Consider the following 26,233-nt stretch of genomic DNA (forward strand, 5'->3'; position numbering starts at 1 on the left):
TAACTGCCAGTGTGGCCCAGAGCTACTATTATTGGACAATGTGTGGCTTGCGGGTGGGGTCTGCTCAGCCAAACCTGCTTGGCAAGTCCCCAGGCCTGACTCACTAAAGAGACAGGTGGAGCTCTGCTCTGGCAGCGGCCATCACACAGAGGCCATCAGTCCTGGCCATCAGTCCTGCACAGAGCCAAGCCCTCAGAGCACCATGGCTCTGAGTGTCAGCATCAAGAGGGTCTCCCAGCTGCCAGGGACTGGGGAGAGGCAGGTGCACATCAGCTTTCGAGGTGCGGAGGAGAGGGAGTGGGGGAAGCCTGGGGTGGGTGGAAGGAGATGCACAGGGGTTTTTTGGGAAGAGTGAAGACATAATACAATGGCTTAAGATTATGTCCTAGAGAAAGCTAGAATATAGCTCTGTAATATAATTGTTTCCTAATGATGCAGAGTTTGTGGGACTTGTTATACAACATGGAAAAATACACAAACCTGCCAGTTATTCTTTATGTGAACATTTGTCTTTCCTTTTAGGAATATGCACAAAATTATGTTTGTACTGCCACAAGCAGAACATATTCAGGAGTAGCTGCTTAAATCAACAATAACAATGAGGTCTTACAGTTGTTTAAAGAGGAACATTTATTAAAATTTAAAGTTTAAAAATTACTGTTAGAATACACTTTGTCAGAATACCATCCTATAAAAGGCACGCTATATATTCAACATGATTGGAGGGAGGAAGCATTAGTAAAAGGAAATGCCAAAGAAAAATTCAATTTAAATGAAGAAGAATCACAGATAATTAAGGGGGGGAAATCTAAAATCAATTCCTGGATAAACTTTATAGGAGAACTTGAAAACCTTCACACACATTTCTGTCATTTTGGTTGATTCTATAGATTTTGATCTTTAAGGAACAGAACCTTCTCTCCTAAGTTCCTTTGTTTAGTCAATATATACTGTATATAATCTATCTCTTTCAATATCTATCATGTATCTACCTGAAATTTGGAACTTTATCTTAAATTTCACATCCATCTGAAGCTCTGCTTCCAGAAAATATGGAAGCAAACTCCAGAACATGGAATATATATTAAGAGTGGGCACAATCATTTGTGTGGGAGTAGGTTCAGTTAAAATCAATTTTATTTCTGAATAGATTTGTATAGAATTCTACTCCTAAGAACTTAAACTGGCAGTATTTGACACTGGAGAGAGAAGAATAAACCATTTTCAAAACAGTATTGGAATTCTGAATTTAATGTAAATAGGTGTTTCCTACAAGACTAATTCTGTAGAAAAAATAAATATAAATATATAAGGTACAATAATCTTAAAAGGTTTCTTTAACCTATTTAGATATTTCATATTTTCACCCCAGGTTCTGATCAATATTTTGCCACTCTGGATTATATACTACACAAGCCATTTACTTTTCAATGGAAATGTCTAATAGCCATTTTGTCAGTAGTTATTTCCTCCTTTTTCATTTAATCCTCCATTGATGGTGAGTCAGTAACTGATAATGTTCTGGTGTTCTTTTTTATTTTCCACTGCACTGCCATATTTACTAGAGTAAATATTGAGTAAATATTCTCAATTTTAGCAGCTTTAGTATATATGGACTTCAACTCCCAGAGTCCCCCATTCATCCATGCTGACTGATTAATTCTGACAGTTGAGGCCAGAATTGTAAAGGTTTAGAAACACTGATCTAGAAAATGCTGTAAGTGACTGGTGTGGAATGGCAATTGTCTCCATGATTGTTTGTTCTGTTTCTGTAACCTATAAAACCTCTCAGAATCCAAATATACATGCATGTTGTTCCTACTGTAGAACTATGCATTTTGAGGTGTCAGATTGCATGAAAACTCAAGAAACATGCAAAAGCTATTACCAAAACAACTGGTTTAATATAAATTGAGAGTACATTATTAAATATCCAACTGAAAAATAATATTAGCTATACTTTATGTAATATAAATATTGTAAAGTGAACTTAATGTATATGTTGTCTTGACCAGCCATTACTTGTTTTAGAATGTGACCTTAAGCATACTTCATCTTGAATAGTTATGCAGCCCAAGGATACACTCACTTATCTCATCTCTCAGTGCATCATTTCTCTCCCCATTTTGTTTTTTCCTCTTAAGTTCCTAAGATAATGAATTGGAAAACATGAGACTTTTGTTGATTTCTGTATGTGTATTTTGAACATAGCAGATATTGCACAGAGGCACGTTCTATATTCTGCAATGTGGTATAATAGTTTAATTTCCCCAAACTTGAATTCCTTCAAGTGTATTGGGATTATAATTCTAAAATTCTGAATATTTTGTTTGAGAGCCACACTTTAACAAATTGGAGGCACCAGACTGGGTAAATGAGAGCTACGTTTATGTTGGGAAAATTCACTTTCAAATGCTCTTCATCCACAATGTTTGCAATACATCTGTAGATGATTCTCCACTGCTCAAATGAATCTCTCTCACGCTGCTGTTAGGGGATAAAAGAGAAAAGGCATACATATTATTTTGGAGTCTATAAACAAAGGCAATGGAATGAAAGAAAAAAATACTACAATCTTCAGATAACTAGTTGCCATGGAGTGGTAGTAGAAATTATGTAAAATCCATACATGAGGGCATGTGTATTTCTCTGCTCTGAGAGCTTAAAGGATGGTAGAACATATATATTATTCTGATAGATTCTATATATCCCTTCCTGCAATGATTGAACATGAGGACCTGGATAGCTACTAAAGACAGCACACTGCACTGTGCAATCTCCAAATTGCATTTGAGTCCCATTGGATAACATCTGGCTATTTTAAAAAATCCAGATTTTTGAATATGGCTTTCTTTTAAGGATATATGGTACGCTCCTTCAAAGAAAATTCATACCCAGTGTTTCATATGTTTGACAAAGTTTGTATTCCTCCCCTCCAAGGATTTACCCAGAAAACAAAGAAGATACGCTGTGGCCAGGAAGCAATCTTTGGAGAGGTAAGGAAGTATCACACTCAACAGTAAGACTTAATTTTGAATCATAGTAAGTTCGTTAGTGTGTGTGTGTGTGTGTGTGAAGAGTATCTTTGCATTACACTGCCCAGGTTTCTCCAGAGTAAGAAGTACTGCAATCTGGTGAAAGCAGGGTTGTATTATTAACTGAAAAATCAAAAACTGTTGAAAAAGAGTTTGTTAAACTATGTTATTGCATAATTTCTCAATTATTGTAAGTCAGTATAGTTCAAAGACCATGCTGTAGCTTCAGTGAATCTGAAGTACACCAGATACTACAAACTATGTCTCATTATGGGTGAATACAGCTTATGATCTTGCAACTTGCTGTTGAATTTTCAAAAACTCTTGGCAGCATGATGATGGTGGGGGTTGATGGGAGTTCCATCAGCATCTGGAAAACCTAAATATCCACAATCCAATGTGAGATTGCCTCAAAATTTTGTAATTAGAAAGATAAATGAATTGTATCATGACATAAACTCCCACATTTTCTGTCATCTGTTGAGATTGGACATGAACAGATGGAAAAGGGATTTTTCAGAAACCTTGGGTATTAATTTTGGCATTATTTCATGTTTTAGCTCTTTCGCTGGCCACATTATGGAAAATTCATTATGGAAGAAATGTTGATAGTTAAAGTTTACAACTGCAGTAAAGTATTCAGTAACAGGTAGGTTCCTAACTCACTGGGAAAATCTTTCTGCTATGTATCCCTTTACAGTCACTTGAACCTGAATCATTCATTCATGCTATACCAAAATTATATCCCATTTTTTAGTAGATACACTTTTCCCTGTTGTATCTTCAAGAGATCAGTCAAGTAATTGTAAAATAACCAACTGCTTGAGTTTCTCCCATTTAATGTTTTTATGCTTAACTTTTCTTCTTCCAGATGACCTTTTTCAGTGCGTGATATAAAAAGTTATGCTTTTAAGGATTTGTTATGTATAAAAAGAGAAAGAAAAGGACTATGGCGTTATCCAATTACTATTTCAACATAATCTGTGTTTACATATCTTGCTACCCCATAATAAGATTTGCTTGGTACAAACCAGATCAAAAGAGAAAGATGGGAGAGAAATACCTTCATGGTCTCTTGTCTGATATATTCACAGCACATAATTCCTCTCTGAAACGCAAGGGCAGCTTTCTTAATTTATCTAAGTGCACAACAAGCAGCTTATGATTTATTTTTATGTAACTGAATCTACCGGAACACCATTATATGCTTACAATTCTGTCTGTTAAGCTTTTTTGCCTTTTATCTTGGTTTCATTTTTGTAGATTACTTGGCACCTTAGTCATCAGCCTTCAGCAGCTGGTAATGTCTGGACGACTAAACATCAGAGAGGCTCTTGTTGACAAAAACCATAGCATTACTGGGGTAACTAATTTGATTAATATTATAACATTTAAAATGCACAGTGATATGACACAAGCATCTCAAACCGGCCTTTTAACACACAGCACACTACCACAGAAATATTTCAGTAACTTTCTGTTGCTGAACGTATCCGCAGTCATCACACAATAATTCATCGCCAACTCCAGTTCCTGGCCACCCTTGGAAAACCTCCCCTCCCTCCCTCCCTCCCTCCCCAGGCTTCAGGTTGAATGAAATACATTTTTCAACATATTTTTTCTGTCTTGTGGGCACTCCTCTCTCCATGTTGAAGTCTGGCCAGGCAGAATCTACCTGGACTAGAAGATAAAAAGGATCTTAAAGCACAAAGGACCTGACATGTGGTGGCCAACAACTTTGATTAAACCTGGAAGCCTTCTGACAATCACTGAAGTTCCCAGGAGTTGTTCTGTTGAATTGTTGAAGAATGTTTTAGAATTGTAAGCCATCCAGAGTCACTTGGCTGAGTAGGGTGATTATAGAAATTGAACAAACAAACAAACAAGCAAACAATAAATAAATAAATAAATAAATAAATAAATAAAACAATAAAACAGAGCTAAAAAAGTTAAAACTTACAAGTAAAACTAAATCAGACTAAAAATTCAGAGCTAATTGGTTAACAAGACAGCAGAAATATCCTTAGGTCACCAGCCATTCCCAGGCCTGCATCATTCTTTTAGACTTCCCCATGCTAATTGACAAAGTCGGTTCCTAAAACTTCCAGCGTGGGGTAATAGTTAACATATTTTTCGTACATGCTGATATTATACAATCATGAAACTTTTGAGGCAGAGTCTAAATGAATAATGGAAACAAAGTGAGGTTAACAATTAAAGGGAGTTGGAATTAGAATGAGATATGGTGTAATTAAATGGTTCAGAATTGAGAAAGGCATGTGCCAAAGTTTATATTACCATCCTATTTATCTTAAATGGAAAAGATATCATGTGGAACACTGGATTAAAAGAAATAAAAAATGCATCTCAGATGTGCTAATTATATTACTTTGATGGCTGAGGGTGTGAAAGTTTTGAGTAATTACTTGGTTGAAAGAAGGGTGTTGAAATCCGGTCTGCTGTACAATATTAAAACAAACAAACAAATAACGATTATGTCAGCAAGCAGAAAAGAATTTGAAGTGAAGTTGAGTGAAGAAAAATAAATGTCTTTAAATTGTGGGTATTGGAGACAATGATAATATTTTGGACTGCAAAAAAGAACACATAATTCATACAAGATTAAATAAACCTAAATTATTCATCAGAAGCGTTCATAGTAAAGTTTAAAGTTTAATGTTTTGAACATATAATATCAAGACAAGAATTATTGGAACTTGGGAAAAATCAAACACAATTGAAAAACAGGGCAACAAAATGCAAAGGTAGCTACAGGACACAAGCATGGGCTTAGAAGAACTTAAAGAAATTCACAGATAATCTTGGTGATATTGTATTGATTAGGTTACAAAGTCAGGTGGCTAAATAATGAAATATTCTGTAATTGTTTCAGAACTCAGTTTTACCACTCAACGATTCCCTTAGCTAACTAGCAAGCAGGAGACAGCTTTTGCAAATTATTAGACAAATGCATGCAAACCGGTAGCTGGGCAGTAGCTAAGAGTGGGTCTTTTTTGTAGGGAAATGTCCTTGTTTTGGTTTGGTTTTTTCAAGATGAAAGGAGGAAAGAGTGACCTAAGCTTTTTGTACAAAAAGCAGCTTACACTTTTTGAACAAAAAAAATCCTCCAAATATTTGGGAGTTATACCAGTTTAGTCTTAAGTTTTACTTTTCTTCTGTAGATATATATTGAATTGGATTTGAGATATCAACCTCCGGATGGTGCTGCAGGGACATGGGTTGAGGAAGATTTTGTCTATCAGATGAAAGACAGGTACTGGAATCTGTACTAAGACACAATATATTCATTTTTAATATTCTAAATGATAATAGTATTATTTTTTAAACTAAAAAAATCTATCCCGCACCTAAATAGCTTTCTAATCAGAAAGTCATAGAACACTGCTGAAATTAAGATATAGTCCCACAGTCTAATAAGGTAAGTGTGACAAATAAAAAATAAGATAGACTTGTTACTGGCGAATCCAACTAATGATAACAATTGCCACATAGCTTTCAAGATGGATCCAGGTGTATTTGCAAATAGCCAAAATCTCAGGTCAATCTTGGATGTGTTTTAAACTAGACTGAGTGAACTGGGAGATGTACAATGACAGCTGACTACTATATAGAACTTTAATTTCCAAACTGGATGATTTGTAGGGGAAAGGTGTTTTTTTAATTAAAAAAGTTATATTAGTAATGAATTTCAACAGCCAACATTTGTTTGCTTTGCACTACTCATGTTTTATTTTCCTTTATTACAGTTCTGAGATTATAATTCGCAACCCAGGATTTGAAGATTTAGAGTAAGTAGCATATTCTCCATAGATGCTACTAGTCTGATACTGTATATTGCTGCTGCAATAAATGTATGGAAGTGTATACAATCCATGTGATGCTACAATATTTCAAGTTGTGTTCCCCCACCCACTTTTTGTGCTTTTGAATCACTTTTGCCTCCTTAGCAAGCTTTTTGGAAATGATATGTTGAGTGCAAATTAACTGGCCCAAGGTCATACAGCTAGCTTTGTGGTTAAGGTGAGACTAGAATTCATGGTCTTCTGTTTCTCATCTGGTGCCTTAAATGGTATATCAAACTGCCTCTCAAATTGTAGTACTGCATTCATGTAATATTAGTCTGCTTTGTACTCATATTTCAAATAAATCTCAGTGATCAACTCAGTAGTGCTTATGGTTTACAAAATACAGGATAGTGTGGGGCGGTAATGGTGGAGGGTTTCCATATAAAGCAACTGAGTGAGGTCATTTAATGGTAAGTGTGATACCCAGCTTTATATCTCCAACCCTGATTGAGCAATAGGCTTCAACCTTAGCAAGATTGAGTGGCTTTGGATATTAAGGTCCTCTGGTACTGGGGGCTGTCTATCTTTAGTTCTTCATGAGCTGGTACAAACTCAAACAGAACTAATGGCCAATTTGGAAGACTTGCAATTCCTGTGGCAGCCATGGCTAGGACAGCCTTAGCACAACTTTGGGTTGTGCATCAATTGCACCCTTTCCTGGACTGGGATGTCACTCATGTCTTGCTCACCTCCTTTCGGGTCTTTATAATTTAATCTAGTTCACTGAAATCAAAGTTTCAGAGACAATTATGTGCATTATTATTACTTAGTAAAGAATTAAATGTGCTGTTTTCCTAAGTAAGTGATTCATCTTATAAAGATTAAACCAGTAGTAGTAGTAGAAATAACACTAATAAAAATACAGTAACAAGGGAGTAAAGGAGAACGGTATGTAATGTTCTTCATCTCAAATTGTACACATATTCTCTGAAGATAAAAGAATTGTGATCAGCATGCCAGCCTTGTAATTCTTAACTTCTGGTGTGGGCTATAGGGTGGCTGATGCAAAACGAGCTGCTGACCTGGATAGGAAGGCTGCAATGCTGGGCAGGACACTTGTCAAAGGTCTGGAGATGGATGATGAGGAAGACGATTACTACGATGTATCTGATATGGAGTTCTCTGGGATTGTCTTCAGCTCTGTAAAGAGGTATTTTTCAACCATGAGTAGGTAGTGCTTCAATTTCTTCTCAGAAGAAAACAGACTTCAACCTGATATATTAATATATTCCAGATATATTAAATTGCAATATCAAGAATCCTAAAGCTGCTCTAACTGTGGTGCAAAGATTTCTTTATTTCTTATTCCATCTTCCATCCAGGAGTTCAAGAGATGGTACATATAGCAGTAGCAATAACATTTAGACTTATATACCGTTCTACAGTGCTTTACTGCCATCTGTTAAAAGTTGACTTCTCTCCAGACATTGCACATTAAAGAAAGTGCTTGGTAGGTGATTGCCTACCAGAGGATGTCATGGGGGTGGGTGGGTAAACAAAGACAAGGGAAACCAACACTTGGTTTTCATAGCTTCTCCCACATTACTCTGTCAGGAGAGCCCTGCTCCTTGGCCTCATTATTGTGGCAGTAGACTCATCAGCAATGATACCAATGCAAGTATGTGGTTAGACAATTCTGCTTCCCTTAGGGCTGGAGGAAAGCTCTGGAAGACAACTAGCATGTTTAGCTCAAAGGTGGCTAGAGGGTACCAGAAAGGGGAAGGCTAATACTTAGCCAAACATTCCTTTCCAAAATAGCATGTGTGCATCATTTGGGTTTATTATTAGCATTTATATCTGTGCAATACTAAAACTCTTGTGTTCCTAACCTTCAATTGGGCAAAATTGGAAGGTGTATGACAACAATTATTGAACCAAAATAACTTAAATGGAGTAACTTACAAAATGCTGGGACCCATGGGTTCCATGGGAATGAAATTTTGGGAGGTTGTGGCTGCTTCACCACCACTACACCTTCTGCCTGCTCTTCCCAGAAACCTACCCTCTTTCCTACCTACCTCTGGCCTCCTGCACCCAACCAACCAATAGCAAGACCTGGCAGGCAAGTGACAATAGACTGCTTTGGAACCAAGGTGAAATCCCTTAATGGCAATGGGCAGCAAGGAAAGGATGAGGGAGCCACTTGGATGTGTCCTTGTAAAATAGGCCTGGCTGGGGGGTGCTGGCCGTCAACAGGTGAGGCTTCTTCCTCCCGAGACCAGGGGGGGGGCCCTTGGGGACATACAGGGATGGGGAGTAGAGGTGCAATTTTCTTTGCCATCCGTGGTTCTCCTTGTTCCCTCTCTCCTTAGCAAAGTGGCAGACAGTTTAGTGGATCAGCCAAACAGAATGATTTCTGATCCTCCCTTCTTTGCCTGTCTGTAATCATTCTTTTTCTCTGTTTAGGAATGGAAATATCCCTGAAAGGATGACCCAATGGGTCACAGTTTGTCTACTGCTTCCTTATTTTTTCCTTTGACCAAAGTTATGATTGTTCAAACATTTGCTACAAATATTCTATTTGTAAATTAGCATTAGCATTAACTAGCAGTACCTGACACAACTTATTTTAAAAATGTTTTATTTTAAGATATTAAGCTAATGATCTGAACAATTATGCATACATGTCACAATATTAGTAATTTCAACAATAATAATCATAATAACAAAAAATTAAGGAGGGAGGTTTGGAAAATTGTTAACAACAACATGTAGTGACAATCTGTTGCTGCAGAGCAGGTATAAAGTTGTCTTTTCAGTTTTCAGAAAAATAGTCACAAGTAATCATGCCATCATCACAAGCAGAAATGGTAGTAGATATATTTATTTACTTACCTAGACTTGTATGTTGCTAAAATCCCTGAAGTTTCAAAGCAGTTTTCAACATTCTTTCCAGCATAAGGATTTTTTTATTTAGTATGTGCATATGTCTAAGTGCAGTACAGTGGTACCTTGGTACTCCCCATTAATTGGTTTCAAGAGGCTTGATGAGTACCAAAAACAATGAATAGCAAGTAAATTTTTTCCATAGGGAATAATGTAGTGAGTCACAAGGCAGCTGTCACTGACAAATTCTAGCTTGTGCGTTGAGTACCAAATGATGATTACTGGAACAATTCTTTTGCGTCAAAATGCTTTGAGTACCAACTTTGATGAGTTTCAAAGCAATTGAGCACCAAAGTACCATTGTACACAGGAAACTAAAACATCAGGAACACCTAAAGCAATTTTTATTTAGTGGATTACACCAACATACATTATCCCCATGTTTACCATTACAACAATCCTATAAAATTAATCTGCTCTGGGCAGATTACTCAATGAGCTTGTGTTTGAACAAAACGAAATTCATGGCTTTAGCTACTAGAATGCAGTGTTTTGACACATCATGTAGTTTGAATGTAATAGCACTGTTATATATATTAATGGAAATGTAAAATTAAATTTAAATACCATCTTTTTTCAAAGTAAAAGCATCTGATTACGTTTAAAATTAAATGTTGATTTACTGTCATTATCCTGCTGAAACAAATTAATAACTGTGTTTTGAGCATAATTAATGACATTAATTTAGTTCTTCAATAGACTTTCACAAGCTATAATATTGGGGAAATGTCTGCATTTATAGATTTGAGTATGTAGCTATTTATTCATTATTTTTATCTTTTTATTCCAATGCACTCTGCATTTGAAAACAAAAATAACAGTTCAAGTAAAATGACAGATAAGATAATGTAATTAATGTTGGATGTTTCATTTTAGCCGTTCTAGGGTTTTCTCCAAGGGGGATCTCTATGCATCTCCTAGACCACAGAACTTCCAGGTGATGTATTTGCCACTTTTACTGTGATTTTTGAATTTCTAGCCATTTTGAACCAGTGGGATGCATTTGAAATTATGAGAGGAAGCTCTGGCATTCACATAAAATGGCTATCTTGGATAGAAGTATCCCTACTTCACAATAGTTGCTCTGATGGGCCTAGCAGGTTATAAACAACCCAGTTACCAAAAGGGAAATTTGAGAAGTTGCTTCTTGCTCTTCCTGTAGTCCTCAATGATGTCCCTTGTTAGTCCAGTTTATCTTGTCTTTTTTTCTGCCAAGTAAGCAGACATCCAAAGAATGCACAGGGCTGTTTTTTATGAAAGAAGTTTGTGCAATCCAGAGCCATGCTTGTCAATAAAGATGACACTAGAGCTTAGTAGTATTTTTGTTTTATTTATTGAATATAGCATTTTTCATTGAAGAATTAAAATCAGGTGGACAGAAAGCCTGACAGACACATATGAATAGTTGACCTCTTGGAATCTCTGCCAATAAATCATTCAAAAGAATGCTCTATAACTCTTATTTCGTACCTGATTTTGAAAACCATGTATTTGTTTATAACTTCCATTAATGATTGAGCAATCATTCCAGCAAATCTGAAAGTAAAAGGAAACATTGATTAATTTTTACACATCAACAAGTAGTTGATTTAATTCCTCTCACTTTAAGGATTATGGGAATTGGAATTGCTAGAAGGATTAAATATTTGGGGATATATTTTTCACCCTTATAATATAATTATGTAATATTTTGTGTTGCTTTAGTGTTAAGATGATTATAAAAATTTAATTGGGAAGATTTGCAGTAGTGTTTATTGATATTCTGTAGGCTATGATTTGTTATTTGGATGAAAAATTTTAAGCCTGGAAGGTAATGTATGGTATTTTAAGTAGTATAATATATTAGGAGAAGGGAAGGTTGTATAAACCTGGTTTTAGTATGTTAAAGTTTAGTTGGATAGAAGAATAGTTTTATAAAACTGATATAAATTGTTTTATTTGTGATTGAAGCTAATTTGTAATATTGTTATGGGTAACATTGGAGTAGGTAATATTATATAAAAAAAATTTAAGTTTGGAAAGTAATCTATGGTATTTTAAGTTGTATAATATATTAGGATAATATGAATTTAAAGCTTACTTGGAAAGAAGAATAGCTTTAGACAATTGATATAAATTGTTTTATTTGTGATTGTTTTTATTGGGTATTAGATTGAAAAGTATTATTTTGTATTTGAATAATCATTGATATGATATATATATATATATGTTTGGAGTTTATCTATATGAGTTAAAGCTCGATAGTTTAAATAGTTTAGGATTGTTTGCGTAAGTTAGATTATGATTGTTTGTATTTTCATACCCTGTACTCTGCTCTGGGAAGTGGGGGGGAGGGGAAAGGGAGGGAGGGGTTGGGGAGGGTTGGGGACGGGGAAGAGGGTGGGAGGGGAGGGGGTTGGGAGGGGTTTTTTTCCTTTTTTTGTTTTTGTTTGTTAAAGATAAAATGTATTGTAAAACTTTTTAAATTAAAAAAAATTCCTCTCACTTTATACTGATATATCTAGACTAATTCTAGGAAATATATTGTCTCCCTAGATTGGCATCAACATAATTGAAGCTCAGAAGTTGGTTGGAGTTAATATTGACCCTTTTGTGGTAGTGAAAATTGGAGGTGAAAAAAGACACACAGCAACACAGAAATCCACCAACTGTCCTTTTTACAATGAGGTATGCAACTAGAAGCAAGCGTACATAATTCTATTCTCAGATGTATCAATCTTATGCATGTGAGCACAGTTATATAGCCAACTGCTTACCACAAACTTGTTTTAGCTTTAGAGTTCATTTTTGATGCAGTTCTATAACATATTATAAAACTTACCAGATTGACATGAAAACCATGTACAAGTTGTTCTATGTATTGTAGTCAGATGTACTTGTGTTATTAAGCAATTTGAAGACATAGTAATTAATAAATAAAATTATAGTTTATCATAGTATACGAGGCAAATATCTTGTGTACATGAGCGATATATAGAATTATAAAGTTTGAAGGACTGTTAGGCCAGGGCTCCTCAATCTTTTCTTGCTCATCATCCTCTTCTGACCCTCATTTACCTCTTTGATCTCCCTGTTGAAGAAATGTGTTTTACCATATGCACTGTTTATTAATCTATCAGATAATATAACTATAACTAAGATAATAGATGATAGATAGATAGATACACTATATAGAAAAGTCATAGTAGCTAACAAAACAATTCACTGCAAACATATTCATGTAGTAGCACAGAAAATTCCTAGAGACATGAAATGCAGTAGCGTAAGGCAGCCCCCCCGCCCCCAAAGAGCCATATGACTCCACTGAAAACTGCTGATTTAAACCATTAAATCTCAACTCAACTCCTTGCTTGATTCAGGAACCCTATTTAAAATATTCCTGAGAAATGGCAAAGGAAGATCTGTTTGAACACATCTGATAAACAAGAATACCTAATCTATTTCAGAAATAGATTCCAGTCTCCAAGGATTCTTACTTTTAGGCAGGTTTCCTAACAATTAGTTGGAATCTTGTTTCATCTAAAAGCACATTCTATACCCTGGGATGATCTGCAGTTTGGCTTTGTTAATAGGTAAATTAATCTTAAAGCCCTATAGAAAAGGATCTTCCATTAAGAAATATTGGGACCTATAAGGAAGCTCTTTTCTTACATAGCTTCTTGTTGAAAACATCCTGCATAGTATTATATATGATGCTTGGCATAAGGTAGAACTTAATTTTTACACGAAATGTAATATTTATATTTTTTCCATTTTCTTCCAGTATTTTACTTTTGATTTTCATGAACCAAGAGATATTCTATTCCACAGACTGATAGAGATTTCTGTAAGTATACTAGCTACTAGCTATGGGGTAGAAGCAAGATGAGGGTAGATGACCAATGGCCTTACATCATATCATGAAGTGAGCAATAAAGTAAAAATACAGTTTCTCATTTATTCTTCTAAAGTTGCAGCTATTCTTTGTCACAGATCTATGAGAGCTAATCATGTCATATTTTGTCACATAGGCAGCCATTAGAGATGTATAATCTTTACTTTGTGCGTTTCTCTTACAAGAAATGTATTATTAGTCAGACGTTTGACATTCTAGTTTATAAACTACCGTAATTCAATTAAACATGCAATTATGAAAAGAAATACTTGGCAAGTGATGTTACTGAGATAAAGAACTTTGACTTATTGTCTTGTAGAAACTAATTTGTGGAATTTGTTTCAATTTCATTAATACCTTTTAACTGGGCTATGATTGCTACTTGTTTTAAACCCAGTTATCAACTGTTCAGTATCCCCCCTATTCTCAAGCCAAATGCTAGGCTTTTCTTGGCAATAGTTGGCTTCAGTGGCAGATATGGCTTATCTGCCATATGACTTAGAACTGAGAAATACCTTTATATTCATGTACAGGTCTTCCATTCAAAGAAGATTCCCTTCCTGGGCACTCTCATAGGCACTTTCAAGATAGATCTTGAGACTGTATACAATCAGCCAGGTACTGTACCATGAGGCTGCTAAAAGTGCTTCTTAGTTCTCTTTTGCCATTGCTTTGAATTACCTGCTTTGGGTCCATAATGCAGGGTTGTTAAACTTGCAACGTCACGTGACGTGTCACGATGTATCATGACTTTTTTGCCATTGCTGGCAATGGGGTGGGTGCGGTTTCGCTTTGATGCATCTGACCCAGGGGCCGGCAGTTTGACACCCCTGCCATAACGTGTTCTAGCCTTTCATTGTGGGTTGATCAAAAGTTAATCAATCTGTTTGAAATGGATTTGTTCGTGATAAGTATTATTCACTTCCAACAATGTCTAAAAATGAAAATTAAAAATTAGTTCTCCCAGTACTTCAAGAAGGTCCATGATCAAGATTTTCAGCTGAGAAAAATTGAATTGGGTCATTAAATCTGGCCAATATTTTCAGGGCTGGTTGAAGACATTTTGCTATATGAGGTTGATCAAATCATGTTTGTGAAATTTACACAGCTTGCACTAAAATATATTAGCAATTAATTTGTTTCCCTTTCACACCCTGCCCATATTCTGATCACTTGATACTTCACATTGCCTAATTGTTTATCTTCTAAAATCTGGTGTCATTGGGGATTAGTACTCCTAAAGTTTTTCAATATATTAGATCAATGCCAGGTTGGGATTGGAGCCATATGATGCTCATGGCAATCTTTCAGTAAAAGTTTACGTGCTCTGTGTTATAGCTTTCTTTATAAGCAATCTGAAGAGCTGTGCTAATTTCTGGGAAGGAATAACTGGCCTATGCTCACTAAGTATTATGTCAATCGATCAGTTTTAGTTTTCTTCGGGGTCCTTTGTTCAAGACACTGATAGTCTAGATTTAGAATTTGTAGGCATTACGGTTTGTTTATATATTTATATGAATTATGTGGCCACCCATCCCATACTAATAGCTCTGGGTAGTGTATAGGGATTAAAAACATAAAATCGCACAACATATAACCAATGAGGCAGTCAAGGATAAACAATAAACCCAGTCACAAAAAAGTACATCAACAAAAGCAGAGCTCATCTAACCTTCTGACTCAAACTCCTAATAATCTAAATTAGATCCAGAGAAATTGTGATTCAATTGTTTTCTCTTTATGCATTTAGACCATAGGTTCTACCAGAAGTGGGCTGTGATTAATGACCCAAAGGACACCAGAGCAGGAATAAAAGGCTTTGTAAAGTGCAACATTTCTGTCATGGCTCGGGGGGATGTAATGGGTTCCTTTCCCACCTTATCCAGCAGTCAGAATGAAGACATTGAAAAGTAAGTCTGTGGTGGTGAAAGGTGTATAGAATGTTGTCTTATGGAGTTAGTGGTAAGAGGACAGTTTTCTGACTCTTATGGGTAAAGAAAAGATCTAGAAGTGCAGTGCTTAATCACAAACTTGGGAAGTTTGCTTTATTTATAAATTCTATTGTTTAGCACAAGAAAGGATATGAGCATTCTAACACAGCGAATTTCAGGTCTCCTCTTTCTTTCTCCCTCTAAAATTGTTGTCTGTCCTCTTTTACATTTGGGATCTTGTCCAGTTCTCACTGTTGCTTCTTGACCCGCATATAGGTTTCTCAAGAGACAAATAAGATGGTCTGGTAAGAACAGAATAGAACAATCCTAAGAAAAAAAAAGGGGGGGGGAGGGAGGAGACATTGAGACACTTGCCTACACTAGGCTAGTAAGAAAAGTTTGCCTTCTCTGCATGGATGGGGAAGGCAAGAAGTAGGAAGAATAACCAATCGGGTTCTGCAGTAGCCATATTTTGGACTGGGCACCAACCCACTGCAGATTAGACTTGAATCTTTAAACTCAGCTTCAGCAATAGTTGGAAGCAGTAAGAAAGACAGCTCATTCTGGCTGCAGTGTGGACTTCTTAGTTTCTCTCATTTTAATCCAAGGAGTGATGATACAGTTGCCTCCTTTTCTGAAAAGGGAGATATGATTGTATTATATTAAAAATAATCAGGCATATGTTGCTTGCAAAAAAAATATATTTTGAGAGGCTCCAAGTTTATTTTCTGTTGAGCTCATGGACATATTCATGTTATTTTCATGGAATGATGTAGAATTTTTTTTTCTTCTAGAATGTGTTTCTTTGGGGATTTTTTTTAACTTGCTGGTCCAGTTTCAAACTCTGTTAATTTTTTGGTAGTCTCTCATCCAAGTACTAACTGAGTCTAACCTTGTTTAGCAGCTAGGCAAAGGTGGCTGTGTACCTTGCTGTGTAGTAAAGTAAGTTTGTTGGTTAATTGAAAAGCAGATAACTGAGGGAATGAACTGTTGTTCTGATTTTATTGTCCAGAATTTGTATCCTTAGTTAATCAAAGGATTATCCTTCTAATTGATTAAATAACTTCTTTTCAGGAACTTATTGCTTCCTAAAAAAGTACCAGCTGAGAGACCCTGGGCCAAATTCTGCATCAAAATATACAAGGCAGAGGGTTTGCCCAGTATGAGTGCAGGAATCATGGGTGGCTTTTCAAAAATTGTGAGTGAGAAGAAAGTCTTCATTGATCCTTATGTGCAAATTTCTTTTTCTGGACAGCAGGTAATTTTTTTTCTGCATATTTTATTATTGAAAGATTCATGAAATAGACTGATCCATTCAGCTTTTTGAATAGGTCATATAGAACTTAAGAACAGATCATTAAGAACTTAGGAAACAATATGACCCAGTCAGGATTCTTCTAATTGCTGGTTGTGGAATCAATTCCAAAGCTTCTCTAATGTATGCTTAGGCAATTTCCCCTAATGCCTTATTTTGTTCCAGCCTCTTAGTCTTACAATATGCAATTAATAGAATCCCACTGTAAGATTTGCTGACAGTGTAACAGGGGACATAAGGCTTTTCCTACTACTGAGTTAAAATGTTATCTGTCCTTATCTGAGAGCAGTGCGGTGCCTCAGTGGTTAAGACATTGGACTTCTAAGTGGGAAAGCTAGCAGCCCAATTTCAAGACCTGAGCATCAACACAATTGGGTGAGCTCCTGTCCTTGCACCAGCTCCTGCCAACCTAGCAGTTTGAAAGCATGCAACTGCGAGTAGATAAATAGGTATCACTTCAGTGGGAAGGTAACAGTACTCAGTGATGTCATGCTGGTCACATGATTGCAGAAATGTCTTCAGTCAGCACTGGCTCAATGGTCTTGAAATGGAGATGAGCACCGCCCCCTACAGTCGGCAACAAGTAGCAGAGTAAAATCCACAGGGACTCCTTTACCTTTACTTTACTTTACCTTATCTGAGTTAGGCAAAAATGTTGTTCCCATTGTCAATTCCTATACTGCCTCTAATGCCTCCATTCCACCCACTGCCAGTCAATGACTTATAATAGATTACAAAGCAAGGCAACTTCACGAAAACAAGAGGAATAATAAGCATGATTATGGTTGATTGTGCTATATACTAATTAGATGCATATAGGGACATAAACGCAGTGCAAGACTCTTTAAGGAAAAATGTTTTTCAGATGTGCATTACTTTGTTTATATAGTTCTGATTTAGTGCATAAGCACTAAACTTAAGTTTACAATAATCTAGATATGGCCATAGAACAGTTCCCCTTTAAGGAAAGGTGACAATGTTTGGAGCTAATCGTTTATTTAAAAGATGGGTAAATGGGGCATTTATCCTAGATGGGAATTCAGGGAGTTGCAATCTCAAGACATCTGAATGAGGTCAGGGAATGGGAAGGCTGGTCTGAACAATTCTGTGCTCCCTCACTCTTCTAATACTGCTTTGTCACCAACTGTGATCTTTGGTTCTATTCTTGTAATGTTCTCTCATTTAGGGAGAAACATCAGTTGAAAGTAGCACTACAGAACCAGTTTGGAATGAACAAATAACATTCATTGAGATGTTTCCACCTCTTGTTCGAAAAATAAAAGTCCAGCTACTGGATGATGCAAACATTGGAGATGTTGCCCTTGCTACACATTTCATCGATCTGCAACAAATATCTGATCCTGGGAGAAATGGTGAGTTTGTCAGAGACATTGCCTTATATCAGACCATAGCTCTATCCAGCACTTTGTTATCAGAACTGCTGTTTTAGCTGACTAGAAATCTCTCCAAGGTATCAGGCAAGATTCTTTCCAGCCTTAATGCTGGAGAAGTCAAGGATAGAAGAAGCAAACATTTCATTTGGAAAGCAGAGATTTTTCAGTTGAGCTACAGCTCCTTAGAACATCCTAGCTGATAGATGATGGTCTTTACCTTTTGTCTATTGCCCTATTTATCTATTTAATTTAATTAAAAATTAATTATAAAAATTAATTTATACATTAATTTATTTGTTGTTGTTAGTTGCGAAGTCGTGTCCGACCCATCACGACCCCACGGACAACGTTCCTCCAGGCCTTCCTGTCCTCTACCATCTTCTGGAGTCCCTTTAAGCTCACGCCTACTGCTTCAGTGACTCCATCCAGCCACCTCATCTTCTGTCGTCCCCTTCTTCTATTGCCCTCAATATTTCCCAGCATTAGGCTCTTCTCCAGTGAGTCCTTCCTTCTCATTAGGTGGCCAAAGTATTTGAGTTTTAGCTTCAGGATCTGGCCTTCTAAAGAGCAGTCAGGGTTGATCTCCTCTAGGACTGACCGGTTTGATCGCCTTGCAGTCCAAGGGACTTGCAGGAGTCTTCTCCAGCATCATAGTTCAAAGGCTTCAATTCTTTGGCGCATTAATTTAATACATTTACATTAATTTATACATTTACAAAAAAGCAATGATTTGGGGCAATACCAAGTGTTATAGCCATGGCACAAGATGTACAAAATACTCTGTAGGACTGTTTTGACTATATAGGCTAATTATAGGCTAATTATATATAAAATAGAAGAAAACTTTAAACAAAAGGTTTTACTTAAATGGTTCACAAAAGGAACTCAATGTTTGTCAATAGGAATTCCAATTACCAAGCAAGCTTTATCACTTTTGCACATCAGCTTAATATATCTTTCCAGTGAACGTTTGAGATAGATGCCTAACCTAGCCATAAATGGGCAACGGAGGTTTTATAAAAGTTTTATATTACATTTTCTTATTGTATCCTTGATTCAGTATAGTAATACAGCCTGGAAAATTATTGGAAGGATGGGGCATATTTTCTTTAACTATAATTCAGCTGAGAAATTATTATATACAGTATCTCTGTCTACTTCTGTGTGTGGTGAGACATAGCTAGGAAATATCTACCTCTACTGGTTGACACCAGGCTGAGGGATATAGCCACAACTAGTCGTCTGAATTTCTGTGTGATAATAGCAATGCAAATATCTCTTTAGGTCCTCAATTTATGACCATAATTGGAACCAGAATTTCCATTGCTAAGTGCCAGTTAAGTGACTTGTGCCCAAATTTATGAACTTTTTAGCTGCAGTTAAGTGAATTGCTATGGTCATTAAATGAATCACATGGTCATTAAGTGAATCTGACTTTTTCCATTGACTTTGCTTGTTGGGAGCTTCATGGGAAGGTTGGAAATGACAATCATGTGACTCCAGGACTTTTATTATAAATACATGTCAATTGTCAAGCACCTGGGTTTTGATTATTTGAGTTCAGGAACGTTGTGATGGTCATAAGTGCAAGGACCAGTCATAAATCACTTTTTTCAGTGTGGCCATAATGTTGAATCATCATTAAGTAAATAGTTATAAGTCAGGGACTATCTGGTTATGACAGATCACCAAGGAAGCATGACATATACTTCATTGTCAAAATAGTCCTGTAAAAGTGCAAATCTGAACCAAATGCTGGTATATTCAAAAACACATTTTCTTCCCACCAGGCTTTAACCCCACCTTTGGACCAACTTGGATAAATTTATATGGTTCATCCCAGAATTCAGCCTTGAGAGATATACACAAAGATCTCAATGAAGGTCTAGGTGAAGGCATCTTCTATCGTGGACGCCTTCTTATGGCCATTACAGTAGAGATTTTCAGTACTATCCAGGCAGCGGAAAAGAAGCCAGCAGAAATTCTTAAAGGTGCCTTAAGCAAACTCAAGTTGAAGAAGAAGAGCAAAAAGGCCAAAGAGAAGTCCAGAACTTCTGTCAAGGAGCATCATCAAAGCCAGGCTGATATTAGTACCACTGAGGAGGCTGAACAGCCAAGTGAAGTGATTGTGGAGGTAGAGGACCTCCATCCTCTCCCAGAGGTGAGTCTCGGTAATCACAGAAATCATAGGAGAGTGAAATTATCTTATATGAAGCCTTCTCTATATTTGGTGTTTAATAAATGATGGCTAAAACATTATTTCCCCCATTTAACACCTACAATATTAAACTTTAAATAGTAAATGAATGAATACAAATATGAATGAATAAGGTAAAGGTAAAGGTTCCCCTGCACATGCGTGCTAGTCGTTTCCGACTCTAGGGGCCGGTGCTCATCTCCGTTTCAAAGCCAAAGAGCCAGCGCTTGTCCGAGGACGTCTCCGTGGTCATGTGGCCGGCATGACTAGACGCCAAAGGGGCACGGAACGCTGTTACCTTCCCACCGTAGTGGTCCCTATTTTTCTACTTGCATTTTTACGTGCTTTAGAACTGCTAGGTTGGCAGAAGCTGGGACAAGTAACAGGCGCTCACTCTGCTACGCGGCACTCGGGATTCGACCCACCAAACTGCCGACCTTTTGATCAACAAGCTCAGCATCCTAACCCACTGAGCCACCGTGTCCCTTGAATGAATACAAATAACTGTAATAAATTTTAAATATTATAAAACAATGTGATCTAAATTAAAAAGATGAAATTCTTTTTAGAGAAAAACATTAGGCAATTTGTAATCTGTCACTGAACGTTTAGAGTGTTCTCTATTTCTTATTCTCCCCTCCTCCTAAGACTTATGCGTATTTTTAAAGATGGAGTAATTGTTTAAAGACTTGTGCCACTGATCTTTTTTTACTTCAATTTTTTTTTACTCAGAAGATTAAAGTACAAAATCAAAAACAAAAAAAGTTAATATAGACAAAACTAGACAAGGACATTAAAAATTCAAATTTAAAAGGATAAAGAACAACTCCCCTTTTTATCCCCCCTAGTTGAATACTATCAAATCTATTGCAACAATAAGAGGTTGTTGTAAAAAAAAAGTTGTAAAACTCCAGCAAGGGATCATAAAATAGGTCAGAAGTCAGCTAGTTGTAAATCTCTGTTTAAAGCTCCAGTGAAGCCTTTTAAAAATAAAATACTTATGTAGTTAGTTTGCACAGCTATGCCCATAAAGAGACTCCTGTCTATCTAATCCTATTTCCTTTCTATGTATAGAGGTGATTTTTTTTTTGATAACAGAATGTTTGTGACTTTCAGCTAAGGTCTCTATGTGTTACTATGATCAACATCCTGATTTTTTTAAATGAAAGGAAGAAATTAAAAGTGATTTGAGGTAGTTGAAATTCAGCATAGAGAAACTTTGGGATGAAAGGGATTAAAATAATTATCATTGCTTTTCCTGATCAAAGCATCCACTTGCATAAAAGGGAAGGCAAGGTATGAATAAAAAAATGAAATAGGAAGAAAACACCATTTACCTTTTAAACATTCTAAAAATTATTTTATTTTAAAATCTGGAATATTATCTGTGTTCTACTAATCCCAATATATTTAGACACAACACACTCCTTTAAGCAAAATTCAGCTTTCAGCTCCCATCCTTTTTAGACAAATATTAATGCAAGTTTGTGTTATGCTAGAGTACTGCCAAGACTAAATGGCATCATGTGTGTATGTGTGTGTGTGTAAACACATTAAATTAAAAAAATGCAGTTTGAATTAATCTGTGAAGCAATATTTTGTATTATCATAAAGAAGGGAACTGAAAACTTTTTCTTCAGAATGCCCTAGGAGTGAAAGAAGAATTCCTTCTCTTTGCATCATTTTTTGAAGTGACTATGATGGATCCCTCAGTAGGAACCAAACCTGTAAAGTTTGAAATCTCTATAGGTAAGTGACAGAAGCTTCAGTTCTTTTTAATGTAAAACATTTTCTCTTTTTCATCCCTCTGCCATGCATTCTTCTCTTCCATCCTTTACCATAAGGGATCTTCAAACTTGGTCCTTTTATGACTTGTGGACTTCAACTCCCAGAATTCCTCAGCCAGCATGCCTGGCTGAAGAATTCTGGGAGTTGAAGTCCACAAGTCATAAAAGGGCCAAGTTTGAATACCCCTGCTTTACTAGAACTCTACAACTCCAGATGCATAGGCCCAGAACTGCTGTACTATTATGTTCAGTGAACGTGGTCAAACTCCTTGCCTTCAGGAAGTTCAGATTTCACATTTCTTAGGTGGCACCTGCTGGGAAGAGCGTCATATGATATTATTTTTCTATTTAGACTGAGCTCTGTGAGAAAGCTTCCAGTTCTTTTTATTAGTCCATAGCTTTATTTGACTTTAAGAAAGTAAGGTTTTTATTCTTGTTTAGTTTGCAGCTGAGCTGTGGGTTTGTCTAAGTCTAAGAATTAGCAACCATAAAATAGCTCAGGAGTTCCTCATTGGGCGACTTACAATAGATAATAGTCTCTCACAATTGCTCTTCAAACAGCTAAAAAAATATAAATATGTTAGATTTCCTTGTCTGAGTTAGAAAAAAGAGGAAACACATTATTGGTCTAAATTCAGACCAGATTTGGCTTAAAGATGGCCTTCATCAACCTGATGTATGCTAGGAGAGAGATGGAATGTATCAGTTGATATCCTTAGAACTTGTATAGCTTTTGATACCATGGATCATGATATTCTTTTAGAGTGCTTAAACAAAGACAAAGTTGGTAGCTTCACGCTAATTGAATAAAGATGCTTTTCTAGCCATGTCATATCAAGCGTCCAGGTATCTTCTGCCAAGTCTGAGTGAGGAAATCTGACACAACAGCTTGTAGGACTTAGGCTTAAACTGTCTGCAGGACTTCAATTTCCTAATAGTCTATCTATGCTCTCAGGTTGTTTTTTTTTACAAAATAACTAGATAATGTAATACTAATAGTTATTCTCTTTTCTGAAATAGGGTTTATATTGTTCAGGAATTGTTAATTTTTTTTACCAAGGATTTTTAGGATTTTTAAAAACAATCTTGACTAAATGGTTTTAATTTTATATTTTCATAAATGGCCTAAACCAGTTTACGGAATTGGAAGCTTATACATTACTTAAATTCATAGATGATAGATGATAGATAGATAGATAGATAGATAGATAGATAGATAGATAGATAGATAGATAGATAGATAGATGATATTGTGAACTGTAGATTACATGTTATCCTTATGTCCAAATCAAACAAAAATTCTGATATAACTAAACATATTAAATGTGCTACAATAACAAAGAATAAACATGTTTAACTTCAAGGGAACTATGGGAAAATTGAAGAAGTTACTACTAAGATATCTGTGAAAGGAGAGAAGGGAGAAAAGACTGAAGAAAAACAGCCTTTGCTAGATCCTCTTTCAGATGAAGAGCTGGATGTTGAAGTCATGCCTCCAACAACAATTTTGCTTGATAAGTCTATGACTGTGAACCAAAGACCAGAACCCACTGAATATGACAGGTAATTCCTCAATAGTTTTATGTCATTTGAATTTACTTATTTTAATTAATTTGTACTATTAATTCCATTTGCAAAGAAACCAAGGTATAAACCTTAGTGCTCATTCATGACCAGAAGATCTATTTTTAACATTGGAATTTGCTCTTTCTCTATAGAGTAACTTATATTGCATCTTCAAGATACACAAAATTTACCTGGTTTTTAGGAGCCAGTTTGAATCTCAGTTCTTGATAGTCATTTCATTTTCATAATCAAACAGTTTATAGCTCAGAAGCTGTATAAGGCCTTCAGCAGCCAAAGCCACAGCCTTGGCAATGATCAGCAGGCATGCACGTTTTCCTGTTGCCATGAATGGTGGAAAAATTAAGCAACCAAGTTCCCACCTGGCAATTAAATGGCAGGGATCAAGTTGTTCATTTCTTACAGCTACTCACAGTAGGAAATGAACAATCTGTAGTGGATCACTGGGAGAAAGAGGACTATGGATTGAGAAAGATACGTGTATGTCAATGTGTATAAGAGAAGCTACATATATGTGACTAAGGTGTGTTTATGCAGCATTCCATATAGCTCTTGTTAGATATTTTGTGCCAGCCATTGGCAGTTACCCAAAAGAGTCATCAGATGGAAGCAAAGAGGCTTCTTTGCTTCCACTGATGAGTCAGGGGTCCTAGGCCCCTGCAACCCCATTGGAGAGAGTGTTTTATGGTCAGGGAGGATAGCTCTTAGGGCTGAAAAAATTGCCCACCCATGAATCTGTGTCCGGTTCATGTAATGGGAACACACTCTTCCTCTCTCCTACAGGATTTATGTTTATGTTTAAGAAATAGCAGTTCTTTGTTCTATGTAGCTTCCCTACTGGGCTTTTTACCAATAATCGGGTTACTAGGTCTGGGCAGCAGCTTTGCTGAGTAAAATAAAGATTTGGCAGCTCATAACCCCTAATCAAGGAAACTCTAGCAGGCAGACAAATATTAGTTGTTTGTACAAGTTTAAGCATTTTCTGCATCCTGCTGTTAGCTCTTACAGCTGCCTTCCAATGCTGCATGAGAAGCCCTGTGTTTATGTATGGAGCTACTGGGAAGACTACACCTGGAGACTCTATAATTCCAACTGGATTGTCAAAATAGCAGAGCGTTTGGTAACGTATCACTTTGCCTGGAAATACTGTCCAAACCTGCTGCTTTTCCCCCACATAACTGATTTCCTGGAAGCATACATAATTGTTTGGGTAGAGCTAAATCATGAATCATAATAAGAAAATCTTCTTGATTTCTTTGCAGAATGATCATTCTTGTTGCTTCTGGGTGACATAACCCTTCTGGTGCAGGGTATATATTATGCCCTCATTCTTGCAGCTCCCTCCTGTGAAAATTAGATATAAACCCTGTTCCATCTTTAAGTACCATTTTTTCTACCTTATTTAGCATTTATGTATTGAATTGATATGGTAACTTGCTGTTTTATTGAATGCATTGATTTATGCTGGTTCAATGTTTTAACTGCTATTGTAAATTATATAGTTCTGGGTTAGTTTAGCAATACTTTAATTATAAATATATTTTAGAAAAGTGATTTTTGTAAATTCTGTATGAACTGATCTAACATTGCACAATATGCAGAGCATAATATAAGTATCTTCCTGGTTTTTCATATTGAAATAAGTGGTTTAGGAAAATAGATGTTTATAACTGTACATTTGATCAAAACTTGTTTAGTAATAACTGTTTTAGATAATTTTATAGATCAGTTCCATGTGGTTTTTTAAAAATCCTCACATCACAGAGAAATAGGACTGTACAACTTATGGATAAAGTTCATGCTTGAGTACATTGGAGGAATCCATCCATTGTGTTAGCATGATCTGTTTAAAGGACCCATCATATTAAGCTGAGATGCAATTTGGCTGTGTCTTTTTATTCAAAATAGCTGTTGAGTTTTGTTAACTTGGGTTTATGATTAAGTGTGTTAAGTGAGTCTAGCTTCTTTGCTGACATAGGGGCATGGACTAGAAGATGTAGAGAAACTCTTGAGGAGACCAAGATCAAAAGCAGATGAGAGGCTTCGTCAGGTTTTGGAGGAATTTGTTGCTGGATGTAGGTCAGTAAACTTCTACTGCCTTTTTACTACATGCAAGTTTGTACGTTATGTCTAGATCCACTCTAGAAATTCAGATTTGCCACAAGACACTTTATTATAAAAATGGCAGCTTCCACACATGTTAATTTTATTTATCAAACATATGCCTCTCATCACGCCAATGGTGATTCTGGAACGCTTACAGACATTGAATAAAAAATGCAGTATAAAACATTACAACAAGAAAGATCTTAAATTTAAAAATTCAATTAAACTAAAACTAAAAGTAAGCAGAATGGAGAGGAA

At 36.2% G+C, this 26,233-nt stretch overlaps 1 protein-coding gene across 1 annotated transcript in view; it reads left to right on the forward strand.

The window, feature by feature from the left end:
• Nucleotides 1-202: 202 nt before the first annotated feature.
• The window catches only part of LOC308665399 (fer-1-like protein 4), a gene marked incomplete at its 5' end in the record, with an annotated part of 65,784 nt that continues 39,753 nt past the window's right edge, over nt 203-26,233 (forward strand). Inside the window, 19 exons of the mRNA XM_081323388.1 lie at nt 203-281; nt 2,941-2,996; nt 3,596-3,684; nt 4,299-4,398; nt 6,218-6,309; nt 6,803-6,844; nt 7,896-8,051; nt 10,664-10,724; nt 12,323-12,454; nt 13,551-13,613; nt 14,195-14,279; nt 15,412-15,571; nt 16,667-16,850; nt 18,094-18,280; nt 20,092-20,462; nt 22,139-22,247; nt 23,650-23,848; nt 24,869-24,989; nt 25,848-25,952. Of these exons, the coding sequence (XP_081179514.1) occupies nt 203-281; nt 2,941-2,996; nt 3,596-3,684; nt 4,299-4,398; nt 6,218-6,309; nt 6,803-6,844; nt 7,896-8,051; nt 10,664-10,724; nt 12,323-12,454; nt 13,551-13,613; nt 14,195-14,279; nt 15,412-15,571; nt 16,667-16,850; nt 18,094-18,280; nt 20,092-20,462; nt 22,139-22,247; nt 23,650-23,848; nt 24,869-24,989; nt 25,848-25,952 (2,391 nt within the window). The remainder of the gene's footprint in view (nt 282-2,940; nt 2,997-3,595; nt 3,685-4,298; nt 4,399-6,217; nt 6,310-6,802; nt 6,845-7,895; nt 8,052-10,663; nt 10,725-12,322; nt 12,455-13,550; nt 13,614-14,194; nt 14,280-15,411; nt 15,572-16,666; nt 16,851-18,093; nt 18,281-20,091; nt 20,463-22,138; nt 22,248-23,649; nt 23,849-24,868; nt 24,990-25,847; nt 25,953-26,233) is intronic.

The sequence above is a fragment of the Vipera berus genome, assembly GCF_964194415.1.
Source record: "Vipera berus genome assembly, chromosome: 3".
NCBI classification, from domain to species: Eukaryota; Metazoa; Chordata; class Lepidosauria; order Squamata; family Viperidae; genus Vipera; species Vipera berus.